Source organism: Scyliorhinus canicula, chromosome 18 (assembly GCF_902713615.1).
Source record: "Scyliorhinus canicula chromosome 18, sScyCan1.1, whole genome shotgun sequence".
In the NCBI taxonomy this organism is placed as follows: Eukaryota; Metazoa; Chordata; class Chondrichthyes; order Carcharhiniformes; family Scyliorhinidae; genus Scyliorhinus; species Scyliorhinus canicula.
The window spans coordinates 112193425-112213455 of NC_052163.1; the positions used below are offsets into that span (position 1 = coordinate 112193425).

Here is a 20031-nt window from a genome sequence, read left to right on the forward strand (position 1 = left end):
TTGAGGGATTAGAACTAAATTAAACAATAGAATCTCCAAGGTTATAATCTCATGATTGCTACCGGAGCTGTGTGCAAATTGGCAGGGGTACTTAAAATGAGAGAGAACAATATGTGGCTCAAAAGACTGATGTGGGAGAAGAGGTTTCTGTTTGTGGGGCACTAGCATTAGTATTGGGAAAAGCTGGGGCTGTACCATTATGGGCAGCCTACATCGGAATTATGCTGGGATCAGTGTAATTGTAAATTGCATAGCTAGGGGAGTAAGTAGAGAGGCATTAAACTAAATAGAGGCAAGGGAGTGGGGTGGAGCGAAGCAACAAATAAGGTCAAAGGGTAAAAAGGCAAAATTAATGGCTCTTTACTTAAATGCACCTCGTATTCGGCACAAAATAAATGAATTAATGGCACAAATTGCGGTTAACGAGTATGATCTTATAGTCATTACAGTGATGTGGTTACAAGGAGATCAAAGTTGGGGACTAAATGTTCAGAGGTTTGTGAACTTTCGTAAGGACAGGGAGCAAGGAGAGTGGTGGGGCAGCTTTGTTAGTACGAGATGGAAGATATGCTATAGCAAGAAATGATCTTGGATTGGAAGATTTAGAATCCATATAGGTGGAGGTAAGAAATAGCAAGGGAAGACGACACTGGTGGGAGTAGTCTATAGGCCCACAAACAGTAGCTATGCTGTAGGACAAATAATAAATCAGGAGATAATAAAGGCATGCAAAAAAGCCAGCACTTTAATCATGGGTGACTTTAATCTTCATGCAGGTTGGGAAAATCAAATTGCTAGAGGTAGCCACGAGGAAGAATTCAGAGAATGTATTCCAGACAGTTTCCTAGAACAATATGTTGTGGTTCCAACTAGGGATCGGGCTGTTTTGGGTCTGGCAATGTGTAATGAGGCAGGCATAAGGAACAATCTCAGAGTAAAAGCTCCTTGAGAAAACAGTGACCATAAATAACATGGTAGAATTTAGCATTCAATTTGAGAGTGAGAAACTTGAGTCATAAACAACTGTACTTGTCTATGAGTATGGGGAAGAAGGGCGTATGTTGGCAGGTCAGTTCCAAAGAGAGGCTGCGATGAGGGAGATGGTTTGGGTGCCGGACAAGGTGGGAGAGTTGATGGTGGCAAATTAATAAAGTGTTTGAGGAGTTCTATAGGGACTTGTATAGGTCAGAGCCACCAGATATGAGAGAGTTTCTGGGTGGGCTGGAGTGTCCGAGATTGGGAGAGACAGAGAGTGCAGGGTTGGAGGAGCCGGTGGATTGGCCACACTAAATTGCCCCTTAATTAGAAAAAAAAAATTATTGGGTACTCTAAATTTATTTTTTAAAAAAGAAAAAAAAAAGGAATTGGCAAAGATGTTGATGTTAAGACTGCAGGGGTGCCTTCCAAAGGTGTTTGGGGAGGACCACACAGGGTTCGTGATGGGAAGGCAGTTGTTCTTGAATGTGAGGCGACTGTTGAATGTGGTGCTTTCTCCAGCGGAGGGAAGGGAGACAGAGGTGTTGGTGGCATTAGATGCAGAGAAGGTGTTTGATTGGATGGAGTGGAGTGGAGTGGAGATGGAGTCGGAGAAATTTGGATTGGGCCGAGGTTTCTGGCGTGGGTGCAGCTGCTATATAAGGACCCGATGGCAAGTGTGAGCAGAAAATTATGGGCTGAATTCTCCGACCCCCCCCCCCCCCCCCCCCCCACCTCGGACGGGTCGGTGAATCGGCTTGGTGAGGAGGGACATCTTCCTGTCGTTGGTGGGCTGGGTACGGCCAGTGGAAGATGAATGTTTTGCCCTGATTCCTGTTTTTGTTTCAATGTCTGCCAGTTTTTTTTGCCAAGGCCCTTTTCAGGGGTGGACAGGTTTATCTCTCTTTGTTTGGGCGGGGAAGGTGGCCTGGATTAGGAGGGTGACACTGCACAGGGGACGGCAGGCGGGGGGCATCGGCCTCCCGAATTTGTTGTATTATTATTGGGCGGCAAATGCAGAGAAGGTTCAGGGCTGAAGCAGGGCTTTGTGGGTGAGGATGGAGACGTGCTCCTGCGGGGTTGCTGGCAACGGCGCCACTCCCAATGGCACCAGGGAAGTATTCGGTGAGTCCGGTGGTAGTGGCCATGTTGTAGATCTGGAGGCAGCTTAGGCAGCATTTTAGTTTGGGAGCTGGGTCAGGGGTAATGCCGATTAGAGGAATCATGGGTTGGAGCCGGGGAGGATGGATACAAGATTCCATGGATGGGAAGAGAGGGAGATTAAGGAAATGAAAGATTTGTTTCTGGGGAGGGTGACTTGTGAGTTTGGAGAAGTTTCTAGAAGTTGGGGTTGGCGCATGGTGAAAGGGGGGGGGGGGGGGGAGAAGGATTTGTGGGGGGTGATGTCCTTGAAGGGTGTTGAAGTGAGGTGGAAGGAAGAGTTGGGGGTAGTGCTGGAGGAGGGTGTGAGGTGTTGAGGGGGGTAAACGCCTTGACTTCATGCTCGAGGCTGGGGCTGATACAGCTGAAGGTGGTGTACAGGGCACACCTGACAAAGTCTTGGATGAGCCGCTTGTTCAAAGGTGTTGGAGGATGTCTGTGAGTGATGTGGAGGGGCCGTGAGCCATTTGCGTATGTTTTGGTCCTGCCCGAAGCTGGAGAGGTTTTGGAGATGGTGTTCAGCACTATTTCAGAGGTTTTACGTGTGGACGTGGAGCCTGGTCCCCTGGAGGCCATATTCGGGATGTCGGACTTGCTGGAGTTGCAGGCGGGTGTGGGGGCAGATGTTTCAGCCTTCGCCTCACTGATTGCTCACGGGAGGGTCTTGTTAGGTTGGCGGTCAGCTTCTCCAGTCTATGACTCAGCATGGCGGGGGGACCTGCTGGAGTTTCTGACCCTGGAAAAGGTGACATTTCCTTTGAGGGGGGCGAGAGGGGGGTTCTATAATTGTTGGGGTTTGTTCGTCATGCATTTTGGGGACTTGGTTACCATTGACCGTGTGTGTGTGCGTGTGTGGGGGGTGGGGGGGGGGTGTTTTGTATTGTAAAATTATTGAAAATTTGCTCAATAAAAATTCTTTCTATCAAAAGGAAAAACCGTGCTTCACTTCAGGATAATTATAAAGGAATGAGGGCAGTGTAGCTGAAGTGAACTGCAAAAGGACTTTAGCATTGAAGACAGTTGATCAGGTGATCAGCAATGGGAGGCATTTATGAAAATAGTTCATGACTCACAACAAAATATATCCCATGGTTAACCACAAGTTAAGGATAGTATTAAACTGAAAGAAAAAACATACGATGTGGCAAAGATTATAGGTAAACCAGAGGACTGGGAACGTTTCAAAAACCAACAAAAGATGACCAAAAAAATCATAAGAGGGAGAAGACAAGCTGCGAGGGTAAACTAGCAAGTAACATAAAAATGGATAGCAAGAGCTTCTTTAACTTTAGAAAAAAGGAGAGGCCAAAGTGAACATACGAGTCTGGGGGAATAATAATGGGGAACCAGGAAATGGCCGAGGAGTTGAACAGACACTTTGCATCAGTCTTCGCGGTGGATGACCCGAATGACATTGCAAAAATACTAAATAATCAAGGGGCAAAAGTAGGGGAGGAAAATAATACAATAACTTTTACTAGAGGAAATGTGTGTGTGTGTGTGGTGGGGGGAGGTCTCTCTGATGGGGGAGGGCCAGGTTAGGTGAGTGGGCAGAAAATTGGCAGATGGAATATAACGTAGGAAAATGTGAAGTGATGCACTTTGGTAGGAAGAATAAAGGAGCTGAATATTATTTAAGTGGAGAAAGACGGCAGAAAGCTGCAGCACAGAGGGATTAGGGGGTTCTCGTGCAGAAATCACAAAAAGCTAGTGTGCAAGTTCAGCAGGTAATAGGGAAGGCAAATAGAATGTTGGCCTATATTTCACAGGGAACGGAGAATAAAAATAGGGAAGTCCTGCTAAAACTATACAAGGCACTAATTGGACCATACGTGGAATATTGTGAACAGTCTGGTCTCCTTATCTAAGGAAAGATATACTGACACTGGAGGCAGTCCAGAGAAGGTTCACTCAGATGATCCTGAGGCTGGAGGGATTTTCTTATAAGGAGAGGTTGAGTAGGTTGGGCTGTACTGATAAGTTTAGAAAATGAGAGGTTGGTCAGCACTGGGGCGCAGTGGTTAGCACTGCTACCTCACAGCGCTGAGGACCCGGGTTTGATCTCAGTCCCGGTTAATTGTCCTTGTGGACTCCCCGCATCTGCGTGGGTCTCACCCTCACAACCCAAAGATGTGCAGGGTGGGTGGATTGGCCATACTAAATTGCCTCTTCATTAGTAAAAAAAAAAGAATTGGGTACACTAAAAAAAAAAAAATTTTTAATTTAAAAAAGAATGAGAGGCGATCTTATTGAGACATATCGGATTCTCAGGGGCTTGACAGGGTAGATGCTGAGAGGTCATTTCCCTTTGTGGGAGAGCTGAGGACCAGAGGGCAGAATCTCAGAGTAAGGGGTCGCCCATCGAAGACAGAGTTGAGGAGGAACTTCTTCTCTAAGAGGATGGTGAATCTATGGAATTCTTTACCGCAGAGAGCTGTAGAGGCTGGGTCATTAAGTCTGTTCAAGGCTGAGATAGTCAGATTTTTAATCAGTAAGGGAATTCGAGGGTTATGGGGATAAGGCGAGGAAATTGAATTGAGGATTATCACATCCGATCAGTCATGATCTCTTTGAATGGCAGAGCAGTGTTGATGGACTGAATGGCCTAGTTCTGCTCCCATGTCTTATGGAGAGGGGGAAAGAGAGGCGACAAGCGCAAGAGTTGGGGTGGACAAGAAGGCTGGGATGGATAAGAAGGAGGGAGAAAGAGAGAAGGAAAGAAAAAGGAGGACAGAGAAAGAGATGGAGGATAGAGAGAGAGAGAGAACGTGAGGAGAGAGAGAGAGAGAGTGAGAGCAAGAGAGAGTGAGCGAGAGAGAGAGACGAGCGCAGTGATTGCTTTACCTGGAACACAACAACTTTGCCATCATCAGCCTGCAGATAGAAGGTCCAGGTGGAGGAGATGAAACTCTGAGCTGAGCTCACAATGTCACTGCACAGGGTGGATACATAGTCAAAGATGGAGATTGACGGGTCTTCAGGGGGTGTTGTCAGGAGCTAGAGAGAGACAGGGAGAGACATCCTCCATGAAAATCTATTCTCGGCTTAACATAATAACTCTTTTGAAGCAGACCCATTGTTACGCCCGGTACTAAGCTGGACTGACTAGCTGCCTCAGCCTCATGTTGATCTCATCTATGACAGAGTAGGACGAGCTTCAATTGGCCTCAGTGCACATGGCGGCCAAGGTCCAAGTCAAGAATGAATCTTGTCAGAGAGCACATGCACGGTTAAAACAGGAATTGAGGGGCAGCACGGCGGCGCAGTGGTTAGCACTGCTGCCTCACGGCGCCGAGGTCCCAGGTTCACTGTCCGTGTGGAGTTTGCACATTCTCCCCGTGTTTGCGTGGGTTTCGCCTCCACAGCCCAAAAGATGGGCAGGGTAGGTGGATTAGCCATGCTAAATTGCCCCTTAATTGTTAAATATGAATTGGGTACACTAAATTATTTTTAAAAACAGGAACTGTCCTCAGAAGTGATGCCCCTGAAGTTGAACAGTCTGCTATCCAAACCTCAGACATGAAGAATGACCACCTGGGTGGTCAGTGGAAGGTGGACATACAACCTATAGGGGCAGTGAGTGTCCACCATTTAATTATAGCGTGGCTGCTCTGTATCTCAACTCAAATCTACCCACCTTGGTTCAGTAACCCTCAATACTTTTACCCTACAAACACCTACAAGCTGTGTTCTTGACATTTATAGGGAGATGTTGGTTTAGTGGCAATGTCACTGAACTTGTGGTTCAGAGGCCCAGGCTAATGTCTTGGGGATGCGGGTTCAAATCCCACCACGGCAGCTGGTGGAATTTAAATTCAATTAATAAATATAGAAGCTAGTCTCAGTAACGATAACCAGGAAACCATTATCGATAACCAGCAAATTGGTCAACTCTTAACTGCCCTCGTAAAAAAGGGAGCCCAGAGAGCTGGAAGCATGGCCACTGGAGGATCGCACGGTTACAAAAAAACAAAAAGAGGGCTGAATCAGAGGAACGTAGAGATCTCGGTGAGTTGTGGGGCAGGGATATGGAGGGAGTTGAACACAAAGATCAGAATTATCATGAGAGTGATATTCATTGAGCAATAACATTAGGCCCGAGCATTGTCTTTCACTGTAGGAGAGGGGAGAGAGGATGGGACTGCCTTGCAACACAGTCTTCATCAGAATCCCACTGCCAGCTGACCCCTGACTGAGGTTTTGAGTCCCAGGGAGCAGTCAGCTGGTCAAGAGCTCCAGGGGGAAAGTCTGATTACTGGATTAGCATCTTTCAAAAATCACAACCATTTATTAATTTACAGGAGGTGGGTGTCGCTGGTTAGGCCAGCGTTTATTGCCCATCCCTAGTTGCCCTCCAGAAGGTGGTGGTGAATCGCTGCAGTCCCCGAGGTGTAGGTACACCCTCGGTGCTGTTAGGGAAGGAACATAGAACAGTACAGCACAGAACAGGCCCTTCGGCCCTCGATGTTGTGCGGAGCAATGATCACCCTACTCAAACCCACGTATCCACCCTATACCCGTAACCCAACAACCCCCCCCCCCCCCCCCCCCCCCCCCCCCCCCCCCCCCCCCCCCCCCCCCCAAACCTTACTTTTAGGACACTACGGGCAATTTAGCATGGCCAATCCACCTAACCCGCACATCTTTGGACTGTGGGAGGAAACCGGAGCACCCGGAGGAAACCCACGCACACACGGGGAGGACGTGCAGACTCCGCACAGACAGTGACCCAGCCGGGAATCGAACCTGGGACCCTGGAGCTGTGAAGCATTTATGCTTACCACCATGCTACCATGCTGCCCTGAAGGAGTTCTAGGATTTTGACCCAGTGACAGTGAAGGAGCGGCGATATAGTTCCAAGTCAAGGTGGTGAGTGGCTTGAAAGGGAACATCCTGGTGGTGGGGTCCCCATAATGTCTGTTGCCCTTCTGCTTCTAGATGGCAGTGGTTATGGGGTTGGAAGATGTTGCCTAAGGAACCTTGGTGAGTTACTGCAGTGCGTCTTGTAGATGGCACACACGGCTGCCACTGTTCGTTGCGGTGGAGGGTTTGAATGTTTGTGGAAGGGCGAGCAATCCTGACTTGTGCCTTACGGATTGTGGACAGGCTTTGGGGAAATGCACTGCAGGGTTCCCAGCCTCTCACCTGCTCGTGTAGCCATACTAATTAAATAGCTAGTCCAGTTCAGTTTCTGATCACTGGGGGATTCAGCGATGGTAATGCTATTCAATGTCAAAGACAATGGTCACATTCTCTCTTGTTGGAGATGGTCATTGTCTGGCACTTGAAAGATATTGCCAGTTGTCAGCCCAAGCCTATTAAACAAACAGCCTTCTGAGTAACACCTGGAGGTCTGAACCATTGAGCATGGCTCTAAAGGTACAAGGACACAGCTGAGGGATTTTGATGTCTTGGAGCTCGACAGGGTACCAAGTGTCAGAGAGCTGCCACAGTAACTTTCCACACGGAAACCTCTGCAGCTTGGACCTTCATTAAACACAGAGCCACAGAGCGGATTAACAACAGGCCGGGCATTAACTGAAAACTCAGACAGGGAATTAACGGACTGGGAGGTTATCTTACAAGTAGAGGAATAAAAAGACCCTTCATTCAAACCCCACTGCAGAGACTTCAGAGAATGATAGGATCCCTATAGTGCAGAAGCAGGTCATTCGGCCCATCGAGTCTGCACCAACTCTCTGAAAGTGAACCCTACCTAACCCTATTCACCCGCAACCCCACCGTTTTCAAAATCAATTTAGAGTACCCAATTAATCTTTTCCAATTAAGGGGCGATTTAATGTGGCCAATCGACCTACCCTGCACATCTTTCGATTGTGGGGGCGAAACCCACGCAAACACGGGGAGAATGTGCAAACTCCATACGGACAGTGACCCAGAGCCGGTATCGAACCTGGGACCTTGGCGCCGTGAGGCAGCAATGTTAACCACAGTGCTACCGTGTTGTCGTACCCGTAACCCAGGGGTGGGCAAACTACGGCCCGCGGTCTTTATGCGGCCCACCAAGATCAAGTCATAAAAAAAAAAAAAAATGTTTTTTAATTTAAAATTTTTTTTTACAAAGTTAATGGGGAGGGGGCTGTTGGGTTACTGGTATAGGTGGATACGTTGACTTGAGTAGGGTGATCATTGCTCGGCACAACATCGAGGGCCGAAGGGCCTGTTCTGTGCTGTTCTATGTTCTATATGAGGCTCCCAGAATCATAACCGGGTGAAGCGCCATTTTTGAAAAGTAGAGAAAAAGAGGGCTAAAATAGCAGGATGCCGCCGGGGGAAGCGCTGAGGTATATGCCGCACGCTAATTGGTTACAACCGGGACTATTAATTAATATACTATGCGGCCCTTTAAAATTGTGAATTTCTGAATGTGGCCCTTGCACGGAAAAGTTTGCACTACCATGGACAATCCACCTAACCACACTTCTTTGGACTGTGGGACGAAAGTGGAGCACCCGGAGCAAACATGCAGACACGGGGAGAAAGTGCAAACACCACACAGACAGTTACAGCATGGTAAAATAGTGGTTAGCACTATGGCTTCACAGCACCAGGGTCTCAGGTTCAATTCCTGGCTTGGGTCACTGTGCGGAGTCTGCATGTTGGAGGCTTACGTGGGTTTCCTCCAGGTGCTCTGGTTTCCTCCCACAAGTCCCGAAAGACATGTTGTTGGTAATCTGGACATTCTGAATTCTCCTCTCATGTACTCGAACAGGCGCCCGAGTGTGGCGACTAGGGGCTTTTCACAATAACTTCATTGCAGTGTTAATGTAAGCCTACTTGTGACAATAAAGATTATTATTATTATTATTATATTTGGCTAGAATTGAACCCGGGTCCCTGGCATTGTGAGGCAGCAGTGCTAACCATTGTGCCACTATGCTCCCTCACTTGAGCAAATAATCCAGACTGACATTCCCACTGCAGCACTGAGGGAGTACTGCACTGTCTGAGGGTCAGTACTGAGGGAATGCTGTTCTGTCAGAGGGTCAGTACTGAGGGAGTACTGCACTGTCTGAGGGTCAGTACTGAGGGAGTGCTGTTCTGTCAGAGGTTCAGTACTGAGGGAGTGCTGCACTGTCTGAGGGTCAGTACTGAGGGAGTGCTGTTCTGTCAGCTGGTCAGTACTGAGGGAGTGCTGTGCTGTCAAAGGGTTAGTACTGAGGGAGTGCTGCACTGTCAGAGGGTCAGTACTGGGGGAGTGCTGCACTGTCAGAGGGTCAGTACTGAGGGACTGCTGCACTGTCAGAGGGTCAGTACTGAGGGAGTGCTGCACTGTCAGAGGGTCAGTACTGAGGGAGTGCTGCACTGTCAGAGGGTCAGTACTGAGGGAGTGCTGTGCTGTCAGAGGGTTAGTACTGAGGGAGCGCTGCACTGTCAGAGGGTCAGTACTGAGGGAGTGCTGCACTGTCAGAGGGTCAGTACTGAGGGAATGCTGCGCTGTCAGAGGGTCAGTACTGAGGGAGTGCTGCACTGTCAGAGGGTCAGTACTGGGGGAGTGCTGCACTGTCAGAGGGTCAGTACTGAGGGACTGCTGCACTGTCAGAGGGTCAGTACTGAGGGAGTGCTGCACTGTCAGAGGGTCAGTACTGAGGGAGTGCTGCACTGTCAGAGGGTCATTACTGAGGAGTGCTGCACTGTCAGAGGGTCAGTACTGGGGGAGTGCTGCACTGTCGGAGGGTCAGTACTGAGGGAGTCCTGCACTGTCGGAGGGTCAGTACTGGGGGAGTGCTGCACTGTCAGAGGGTCAGTACTGAGGGAGTGCTGCACTGTCGGAGGGTCAGTACTGGGGGAGTGCTGCACTGTCAGAGGGTCAGTACTGAGGGAGTCCTGCACTGTCGGAGGGTCAGTACTGGGGGAGTGCTGCACTGTCAGAGGGTCAGTACTGAGGGAGTCCTGCACTGTCGGAGGGTCAGTACTGAGGGAGTGCTGCACTGTCAGAGGGTCAGTACTGAGGGAGTGCTGCACTGTCAGAGGGTCAGTACTGGGGGAGTGCTGCACTGTCAGGGGGTCAGTACTGAGGGAGCGCAGCGCGGTCGGAGGGCCTGTACTGAGGGTACATTGCACTGTTGGAGGATCAGTACTGGGGGAGTGCTGCACTGTCAGAGGGTCAGTACTGGGGGAGTGCTGCGCTGTCAGAGGGTCAGTGCTGAGGGAGTCCTGCGTGGCTGGAGGTGCCGCCTTTCATATGAAACATCCTACCTGGTGAACACTATTCCATTGCTACGTATGGTATGGCCAAAGAAATGGACACAGGTGGAAATGATGGAAGAATAATTCAGTTCACCCTGGCTGGCCCTTTACCTTATTTTATAAACAGTGACGAATAGTCACTTTTGGCTGGAATGAGTTTTGCGATGTCCTGAGATGGTGACAGAATGGCTCAACAGCGCCTCCTGCTGCTCCTCAAATCTGTCCACTCTCTTCCCTCTTCCCTCCCCCACTGCAATTTTGCCCATGTATTTGAACAGGACAGTAGAATGTCCTCCAGCGTGTTCTTTCCTGTGTAGCCACAACTCGCCCTTCTCTGTGTGCCGCTCGCTGCCAGTGTGGGCCGTTACCTGCTTCTGTCTCTTCTCTGCCTCGAGGAACTGTTCTCTGCAGCCAGTGTTGCAGCCGTACTGCTCCTCCATCTGAGTGTAAGCCTCCAAACATGCTGTAAACACAAGTACACACAATCAACGGTCGTACACTGGGAAGTGCAGAGGCCAGAGGGGCCTTGGGGTTACCTGTCCTGACGGCAGCAGGGTGGTTAAGTAGGCACATGGGATACTTGCCTGTGTTAGCCGAGGCATAGAATATAAGAGCAAGGATGTAATGATGGAGCTGAATAAAGTCTGGTTAGACCACAGCTGGAGTACTGTGTTGTTCTGTTCTATACACTGTAGGAAGGGTGCGATTGCACTTGAGAGGGCGCAAAGGAGTTTGCCAGGATGTTGCCTGGACTGGAGCGTTTCAGCTATGAAGAGAGGCTGGTTAGCCCGGGGTTGGAGCAGAGAAGACTGAGGGGGGAGCTGATTGAGAAGTGCACAATTACGAGGGACATAGATAGGGTGGCAAAAACCCTCAGTAGAGGGTTCAATGACCAGGGGACAGAGATTGAAGGTAAGGGGCAGAAGATTTCGAGGCATTTGAGGAAAAGCGGTTTCACCCAGAGGATGGAGGGAATGTGAAACTCACTGCCCTGAAAGGGTGATAGAGGCGGGAACCCTTGCAATATTTAAGAAGCATTTAGATGAGCACTTGGTACTGTGGTTAGCACCGCTGCCTCACATCGTCAAGGGACCAGTTTCAATTGGGTAGCTGTCAGTGTGGAGTTTGCACATTCTCCCCGTGTTTGCGTGGGGTTCGTCCCCACAACCCAAAGATGTGAAGGGTAGGTGGATTGGCCGCACTAAATCGTGATGCACATCACGCCGCAAAGGGGTGACGTACTGGAGGAGGAAGAACGCCAGGCCTTATCCAACGAGGAGGATGGGGGGGCGTCCAGAAGAACCAAGCATGGAGCCTGATCTGGCAGGACTTCTGGCCCTGTTCCGTGCTACACATGTGCCAACTTAAGTGATGTCAAACTTTCTTATCTCTTCTGCTCTAATGCTCCTCTAATGTGTGACCCCCAACAGCATATCAGATGTGGAGGCGGCCTGCTGCGTATCTCACCCTCTGACCTGAGATGACTGGCGGCCGTCGTCTGCAGGACTTGGATGGGCCCGGCTGACTTTCTGGTGCCACAGGTGACGGGGTGCCACCTTAGTCTGCCTGCATGAGGTACACCAGTGTCAGGTGGGTGGGTGGGGGGGACATTCAGAAGCTCTGATGTGTTTGAGCACCTCCCCTTGTGAGTGGCACTGGCATGGGCCCCATCACTTCCTCCTCCCTCGGGGTGCCCGAAGGTCCCCAGGTTACTCCACGGGACGGAAGTGAGGCCAGAGTAAGCTCCAGAGGCTCCACGGTCACCTGGCACTGCCAGTCATGGAGGTCCATCCTGGTCTGAACCAGGGTCTCGATGCCCTCAACCAGGAGGCACTGAGACTGCCCCATGAGTCATGCCCCTCACTGCTGCAGTCATGACCCTCTGTGACTGGCTAGGGTCAGTCAGCACCTGGCCAATGCTCTCGACACCCTCAGCCATGACCCTTTGTGACTGGACCAAGCTCTGGTCCATGTGGGCAGCACGGTAGCATTGTGGATAGCACAATTGCTTCACAGCTCCAGGGTCCCAGGTTCAATTCCAACTTGGGTCACTGTATCCTCCCCGTGTGCGTGGGTTTCCTCCAGGTGCTCCGGTTTCCTCCCACAGTCCAAAGATGTGCAGGTAGGTGGATTGGCCGTGATAAATTGCCCTTAGTGGCCAAAATTGCCCTGTGTTGGGTGGGGTTACTGGGTTATAGGGATAGGGTGGTGGTGTTGACCTTGGGTAGGGTGCTCTTTCCAGGAGCCGGTGCAGACTCGATGGGCCGAATGGCCTCCTGCTGCACTGTAAATTCTATGATTCTATGATGTGGGCCCAGGACATGTCTGTCTGTGACTGGGCTTCCTTGTCCTGAGTCTCAGCTATCACTGCACAGTCTGCCCCAAGCCTTTGATGTTTTGATCAATGGCTTTATTGCTGACGCCACCCATTCAGTGTTGGGCTGGGTGCCACGCATCGTCAGCAACATCTCCTGCGCCTGAATGCAGTTGGACTCCACCAGCTGCACCTGCAGGCGCTTGAAAGTTGCTGACACCCCTCCTGTACATGCTGGTTCTGTGTCTGCCTCTGTACCAGTGATGGGATCATAATTTCCAAAAGCACGACACCTATCCGGACTGCAGCTGCTTCCTGGGATTGGTCAGCCATCTGACCGCCCCTTCCCTCGGGAGACCCTACCTCCACCTGATGTGCTGCAGCATGTGTGACGTGCGTACCAGTAGGTAACCCAGGAGCCTCCACCAGATGTGCTGCAGCATGTGTGACGTGCGCACCAGTAGGTAACCCAGGAGCTTCATCACTAAAATGTCCCACTCAGGTGATAGTCTCTGCGATGGTGGAGGGTGCAGGTGACAGCAGTGACAAAAATTTGGTGTCTTCCCCAGAGTGGTGCTCTGGGGTGTGCTGGGGATCTGGCTGGAGGCGAGGTCCCTCGGACAGCCCAGCCTGGCCTGTTGGTGACCCTGAAAGATAAAAGGCAAGGAAACATGATGAGATTTCGGGACGGAGTGTTCTGGGGGGAGGGGGCTGACTGCTTGCTATAGGGCTCACTTGGTTCACACATAATGACCTCCGCATCAAAGATAGTCCTCTCCTTAAGTTCGCTGGCTGGCTCCAGCGCTTTCTGCTTCACGTGGGTCCCGAGGTTCGGTACGCCCACTCCTTCTTGCTCCCGGCGATTATTTTTTCTTATTTTTTATAAATTTAGAGTACCCAATTATTTTTTCCAATTAAGGGGCAATTTAGCATGGCCAATCTACCTATCCTGCACATCTTTGGGTTGTGGGGGTGAAACACACGCAGACACGGGGAGAATGTGCAAACTCCACACGGACAGTGATCCAGGGTCAGGATTTGAACCAGTGTCCTCAGCGCCGTAGGCAACAATGCTAACCACTGTGCCACCGTGCTGCCCTGCTCCCGGCGATTATGGGCTGCCTTTTCCTCGGTGACACATAAAAGGACACGGTGAGATGCTTGGAGGTGAGGTACACGGGGGTGGCATGTGTATGCATGACATCTGGCCAAAGAGGACATTGCAGGTGTTGAGATTTGGTGCAGGGCGGAATGGAAAGGAGATACAGGCAGGTGGGTTTTGATTGGCCTCTGGTGGATCGGGGGGTGATGTGAGGAGCGAGGGACTGGAGTGATGCCAGGGGAATAAAGGTGGTGACTCACCCGAGCATCCCTAAGGAGGTCATGCATCTTCCTCCCAGGCCTGGTTCACAATGCTGGGTCGGAGCCTCCTGACCACCCTGGGGAAGAGGGTGCTCTTCCCTCTTCTGCACCGTCAAGCATTGCTCCACCAATCGCGTTCCCAACGGGAAGGCGACCCACACGCAATTCACTCCCTGCGATAACACTTGTCTCCCAAATGGGGAATCCTGTCCTATGACTATGATCACAATCTCTTTCTTCAGAAAAGACAGCCCCTTCCCCATCCCAAGAGGAAGGGTCCAAGTGGAAGCTGGGAGCCCAGGGTGAAGACTCATGGCCAAAGAAGTGATGGAAGAATAGTTCAGTATAAGGACAAGCTTGAACTTCATTCTGATAGGCCACACGGGGACGAAACGGAGGTGATTCACGGAGAGCAGATTGGGGTGCTGGAGGAAGCAGAACTTCAGAATTCGAAAATGAGAGCAGGACCATTCAGGGGTGTTGTCAGGAAGTGCTTCCTCACGCACAGGGGAGGGGAAATCTGGAACTCTGGTATCTATCTGGGCTCTCTGGCACTCGACACTGTCACCAATCCTTACCTGCCTCACACTCAGCCCTGGTGCTGTTCAAGCGATTGATCCCATCCACAAACTGACAAATGGAGAATAGTCGACAGCCTCGTTGACAGGCAGTCAGCGGCGCCTCCTGTAGGAGAAATTAAACCACACAAGGCAATGAATGGGAGTGTGGCGAGGTCAATCACTCATAATCTCCCTCCTTCCATGTAAAAGTGACTGTTCAGCACAGTAAACCCCTCTCACTGGAATACGGGTTCCACACATTGACTCTCACTGAGGTACGGGTCCCACACACACGGACTCTCACTGGGGTATGGGTCCCACACACACTGGGGTACGGGTCCCACACACACTGACTCTCACTGGGGTATGGGTCCCACACACACTGACTCTCACTGGGGTACAAGTGATTCTCACTGGGGTACAGGTTCCACTCAATTACTGATACAAGCAGTTGTTCCTCGTGTAGATGCTGTAAATTGCCTGATAACTGGATGCTGAATTGAGAGAGGCAGCACCGCCTGGCCACTACCTTTGCTGCTCCATCATCTACAAGCAGGTACTTAGCAGATGGTCCATAAGGGGCTGGTTTAGCACAGGGCTAAATCACTGGCTTTGAAAGCAGACCAAGGCAGGCCAGCAGCACGGTTCAATTCCTGCACCGGCCTCCCTGAACAGGCGCCGGAATATGGCAACTAGGGCTTTTCACAGTAACTTCATTTGAAGCCTGTTTGTGACAATAAGCGATTCTCATTTCAGTTGTAACCCTTTTCTCCAGTCCACCCAGACTAACATTGGTGTCCCAGACTGTTAACAGAGCTGATGTCAGCTCTCTTAGGGCAACCTGGCATTGTCCACGGCCCAGTACCATTGCACTGTCTGTACATTTACAGAGGGACTATAGGGTTAACAATTCATGTGCAAAACACATTGAAGGATTAAAAACAAGGTTTCACTCAGATTCTTAGAAAAAAAATCAATCCCCCTAGTCGCTGCATCGCGGATTGGATTAAACCCAGACGTTAATGTTCCTCTGTCTGTGAGGCGATTATAGACCCTGCTCCATCCCCTGGAATGGAGAGCAGATGGAAATCGGGTACCATTATATACACCTGGGGATCAATCTGTTCCACACAGACAAGATGGGACCTGTGCTGCAGCTGGCGACAACGCAATATGTGCAAACATTAACTGCAAAGCTTTGCAAACACCGGGCAATAAACATTGAGGTAATGATTTGAAATCGGATTGAAAACAGAAGAAACAGCTCTGAGGGAGGGGTGAAGATAGCATCAAACATTCCCCCCTCCCCCGCCGCCCTGCGACCATTCTCTCCCTCACAGACATTTTCAGGGATTCACTGGGAAGTGGGTTGCAGCCTGCGTGAAATTCGCTACATTTCCTCCCAAATGGCAACATTCTGGGTCCATCGCCCACGCCCCCCTCCCTCCAGCTCTCCCCTCTCTCTCTGTCCAATCTTCATCCATCCATTCATCCTCTTTTCCTCCAATCTATCTTCCTCCAGCTTCCCCCAGCCCCTTCCCCCTCTCCCCCCAGCCCCTTCTCCCTCTCCCCCCAGCCCCTTCTCCCTCTCCCCCCAGCCCCTTCCCCACCCCCGCCGCGTACATTTCCAGCGAAGCCCCAGGGTCGCTCCGGCTGCCTGCCCTTTGCCGAGCGGCTGCCTTACCCTGGGCTGGGGGAAGGTTTCGCGGCACAGGCTCTGACACCGAGCCGTGTCCCCCAGGAGGCTGTCGAAGGGGTCGGTGCCGGCTGGGCTGCAGGTGGCGGCCGCAGAGAGCAGCAGGAGAGCGGCGCGGATGCCTGCAGCCACTGCCATTGTTCCAGCGCAGAGTGAGTGGCGCTGCAGGAGCCTGACGTCAGGAAGAGGCAGAGGGAGGGACAGAGCGGGGTAATAAATCCTGGAGTAATATATACTGGGGTAATAGATACTGGCAATAAATGCTGGGTAATAAATCCTGGAGTAATAGATACTGGGGCAATAGATCCTGGGGTAATAAATACTGGAGTAATAGATACTGGGGCAATAAATACTGGGGTAATAAATCCTGGAGCAATAGATACTGGGGCAATAGATCCTGGGGTAATAAATACTGGGGTAATAAATACTGGAGTAATAGATACTGGGGCAATAAATCCTGGGGCAATAGATACGGGGGTAATAAATCCATGGGTAATAAATCCTGAGGTAATAAACCCTGGAGTAATAAATCTTGGGGTAATAAATACTGGGGTAATAAATAGTGGGGCAATCGATCCTGGAGTAATAAATCCTGGGGTAATAAATCCTGAGGTAATAAATCCTGGAGTAATAAATCTTGGGGTACTAAATCATGGGGTAATAAATACTGGGGCAATAGATCCTGGGGTAAAAAATACTGGAGTAATAGATACTGGGGTATTAAGTACTGGGGTAATAAATACTGGGGCAATAGATCTGGAGTAATAAATCCTGGGGTAATAAATTCTGGGGCAATAGATCCTGGGGTAATAAATGCTGGGGCAATAGATACTGGGGTAATAGATACTGGGGTAATAAATCCTGGGGTAATAAATACTGGGGCAATAGATCCTGGGGTAATAAATGCTGGGGCAATAGATACTGGGGTAATAGATACTGGGGTAATAAATCCTGGAGCAATAGATACTGGGGCAATAGATCCTGGGGTAATAAATACTGGAGTAATAGATACTGGGGCAATAAATCCTGGGGCAATAGATACTGGGGCAATAAATCGTGGGGTAATAGATACTGGGGTAATAAATCCAGGGGTAATAAATCCTGAGGTAATTATTCCTGGAGTAATAAATCTTGGGGTAATAAATACTGGGGTAATAAATAATGGGGCAATAGATCCTGGAGTAATACGTCCTGGGGTAATAAATACTGGGGCAGTTGATCCTGGAGTAATAAATCCTGAGGTAATAAATCCTGGAGTAAAAAATCTTGGGGTAATAAATACTGGGGTAATAAATACTGGGTCAATAGATCTATAGTAATAAATCCTGGGGTAATAAATCCTGGGGCAATAGATCCTGGGGTAAAAAATACTGGAGTAATAGATACTGGGGTATTAAGTACTGGGGTAATAAATACTGGGGCAATAGCTCTGGAGTAATAAATCGTGGGGTAATAAATACAGGGGCAATAGATCCTGGGGTAATAAATACTGGCATAATAGATACTGGGGTATTAAGTACTGGGGTGATACATACTGGGATAATAAATATTCGGGGAATAAATCCTGGGGTACAAATACTGGAGTAATAGATACTGGGGCAATAAATACTGGTGTAATCGATTCTGGGGCAATAAATCCCAGGGTAAAAGACACTGGGGCAATACATCCTAGGGTAATTGATACTGAGGTAATATATACCAGGGCAATAAATACTGGGGTAATAGATACTGAGGGTAAAATCCTGAGGTAATAAACACAAGAGTAATAAATCCTGGAGTAATAAATACTGGGGCAATAGATCCTGTGGTAATAAATACTGGAGTAATAAATACTGGTATATTATGTACTGGGGTAATAAATACTGGCATAATAAATCCTGGGATAATAAATACTCGGGCAATAAATCCTGAGGTAATAAATACTGGAGTAATAGATACTGGGGCAATAAATACTGTGGTTATAGATTGTGGGGCAGAAAATCCTGGGGTAAAATACACTGGAGCAATAAATCCTGGGGTAATTGATACTAGGGTAATATTTACCAGGGTAATAAATACTGGGGCAATAAACCCTGGGGCAATAAATCCTGGGGTAAAAGACACTGGGGCAATAAATACTGGTATAATAGATACTGGGGTAATAAATACTGTGGCAAAAAACCCTGGGGTAGTAGATTTTGGAGCAATAAATCCTGGGGCAATACATACTAGGACAACAAATCATGGGGCAATAAATACTGGGGAAATAAATGCTGGGGCAATAGATCCTGGGGCAATAAATACTGCAGCAATAAATCCTAGTAATAACACCTGGGGCAATACATACTGGGCAACTAATCCTGGGGCAATAAATCCTTGGGTAATAAATACTGGAACAATAAACACTGAGGCAATAAATCCTGGGGCAATAAATACTGGAGAAATACATCCTGGGGCAATAGATACGGGGTAAAAAATCCTGGGGTAGTAGATACTGGAGCAATAAATCCTGGGCCATAAATCCTGGCGCTATAAATACTGGAGCAATAAAGCTAGCCTCCCCATGCCTCCCCTCCCATCCCTTTCTTTTCTGCTACTCTTTATTTCCTGCTGGGTTTGGCTACTCCCTCTTGGCTACACCACCCTGGCTACTTTCCTCTGGGGCAGGTAACAAGGGCTACTTGTTAATTTGTCTGTTTGTTTTTGTTTTGTGTGTTGGCCACAAACAGGTCCTGGAACAGTCGGGTGAATGGCTCCCATGTTTTGAGGAAGCCACCTTCCGACCCTTGGATGACAAATTTGTTTTTCTCCATTTGGAGAAATTCCGATCGATAGGTCGATCAGCCAGTCTGCAGCTTTAGCTGGTGCTGCTGACCGCCAGCCGATCAGGATTCTACAGCGGGTGATCAGGGAGGCAAAGGCAAGGGGGTCCGCCCTCCTCCCCATGAAGAGATCTGGCTGATCTGATACCCTGAAGACCAGCACCTTCACGCATGGTTCCACCCTCATCCCCACCACTTTGGACATTGCCTCGAAGAAGGCTGTCCAGCACCCAGCAAGACCGGAACATGTGGGCATGGTTGGCCGGACCTCCTTGGCACCGTTCACATCTGTCCTCCACCTCTGGGAAGAACCTACTCATTCGGGTTTTTTAGGGTACCTAATTCATTTTTTCCAATTAAGGAGCAGTTTAGCATGGCCAATCCACCTACCCTGCACATCTTTGGGTTGTGGGGGCGAAACCCACACAAACACGGGGAGAATGTACAAACTCCACACGGACAGTGACCCAGAGCCGGGATCGAACCTGGGACCTCGGTGCCGTGAAGCTGCAGGGCTAACCCACTGCGCCATTCTGCTGCCCAAATTCCTTTAATTTATAAGCTACGGGATCTGATTTGCAGTCTCTGTGTGACCTTTGAAGAGTACTCCAGGCCTGTGTGTGTCTACCATCGCACCATGGAACAGGCAGCAGCAGAGGGAGCTCTGTCCTCATTTACACTGTGAACTACTGGGACACGGGAACTGGTGCCTTCATGACTAATTCAACTCTATGTGCCTTCTCCCTTCGTGGAGGTCCGCATTTCAGGAAAGACTGATCACACTGAGACAGTCAACCAACCTACCCTCTGAAGGAACCCTCCAATAGATTGTTGACTCACATAAAAGTATAAGTTGTGTTTTTATTGTGGTCTGGCCCAGTTCCCCTTTCATTCCCTTAGCTTTCTTTTATATTAGGAGTGAGAAAAGAGCTGGATGTTGCAAAACCCCTT

The 20031-nt window shown here is 49.5% G+C and overlaps 1 protein-coding gene across 1 annotated transcript in view; it reads right to left on the reverse strand.

Annotated features, from left to right (window-relative positions):
- tmem59l (transmembrane protein 59-like) overlaps window positions 1-16446 on the reverse strand; it is a 24636-nt gene extending 8190 nt beyond the window's left edge. The window contains exons 1-4 of the mRNA XM_038776584.1: window positions 16268-16446; window positions 14602-14707; window positions 10716-10810; window positions 4744-5133 (exon numbers count right to left, since the gene is read on the reverse strand). Of these exons, the coding sequence (XP_038632512.1) occupies window positions 4744-5133; window positions 10716-10810; window positions 14602-14707; window positions 16268-16417 (741 nt within the window). The 5' untranslated portion in view covers window positions 16418-16446. The remainder of the gene's footprint in view (window positions 1-4743; window positions 5134-10715; window positions 10811-14601; window positions 14708-16267) is intronic.
- Between the last annotated feature and the right edge of the window lie 3585 nt (window positions 16447-20031).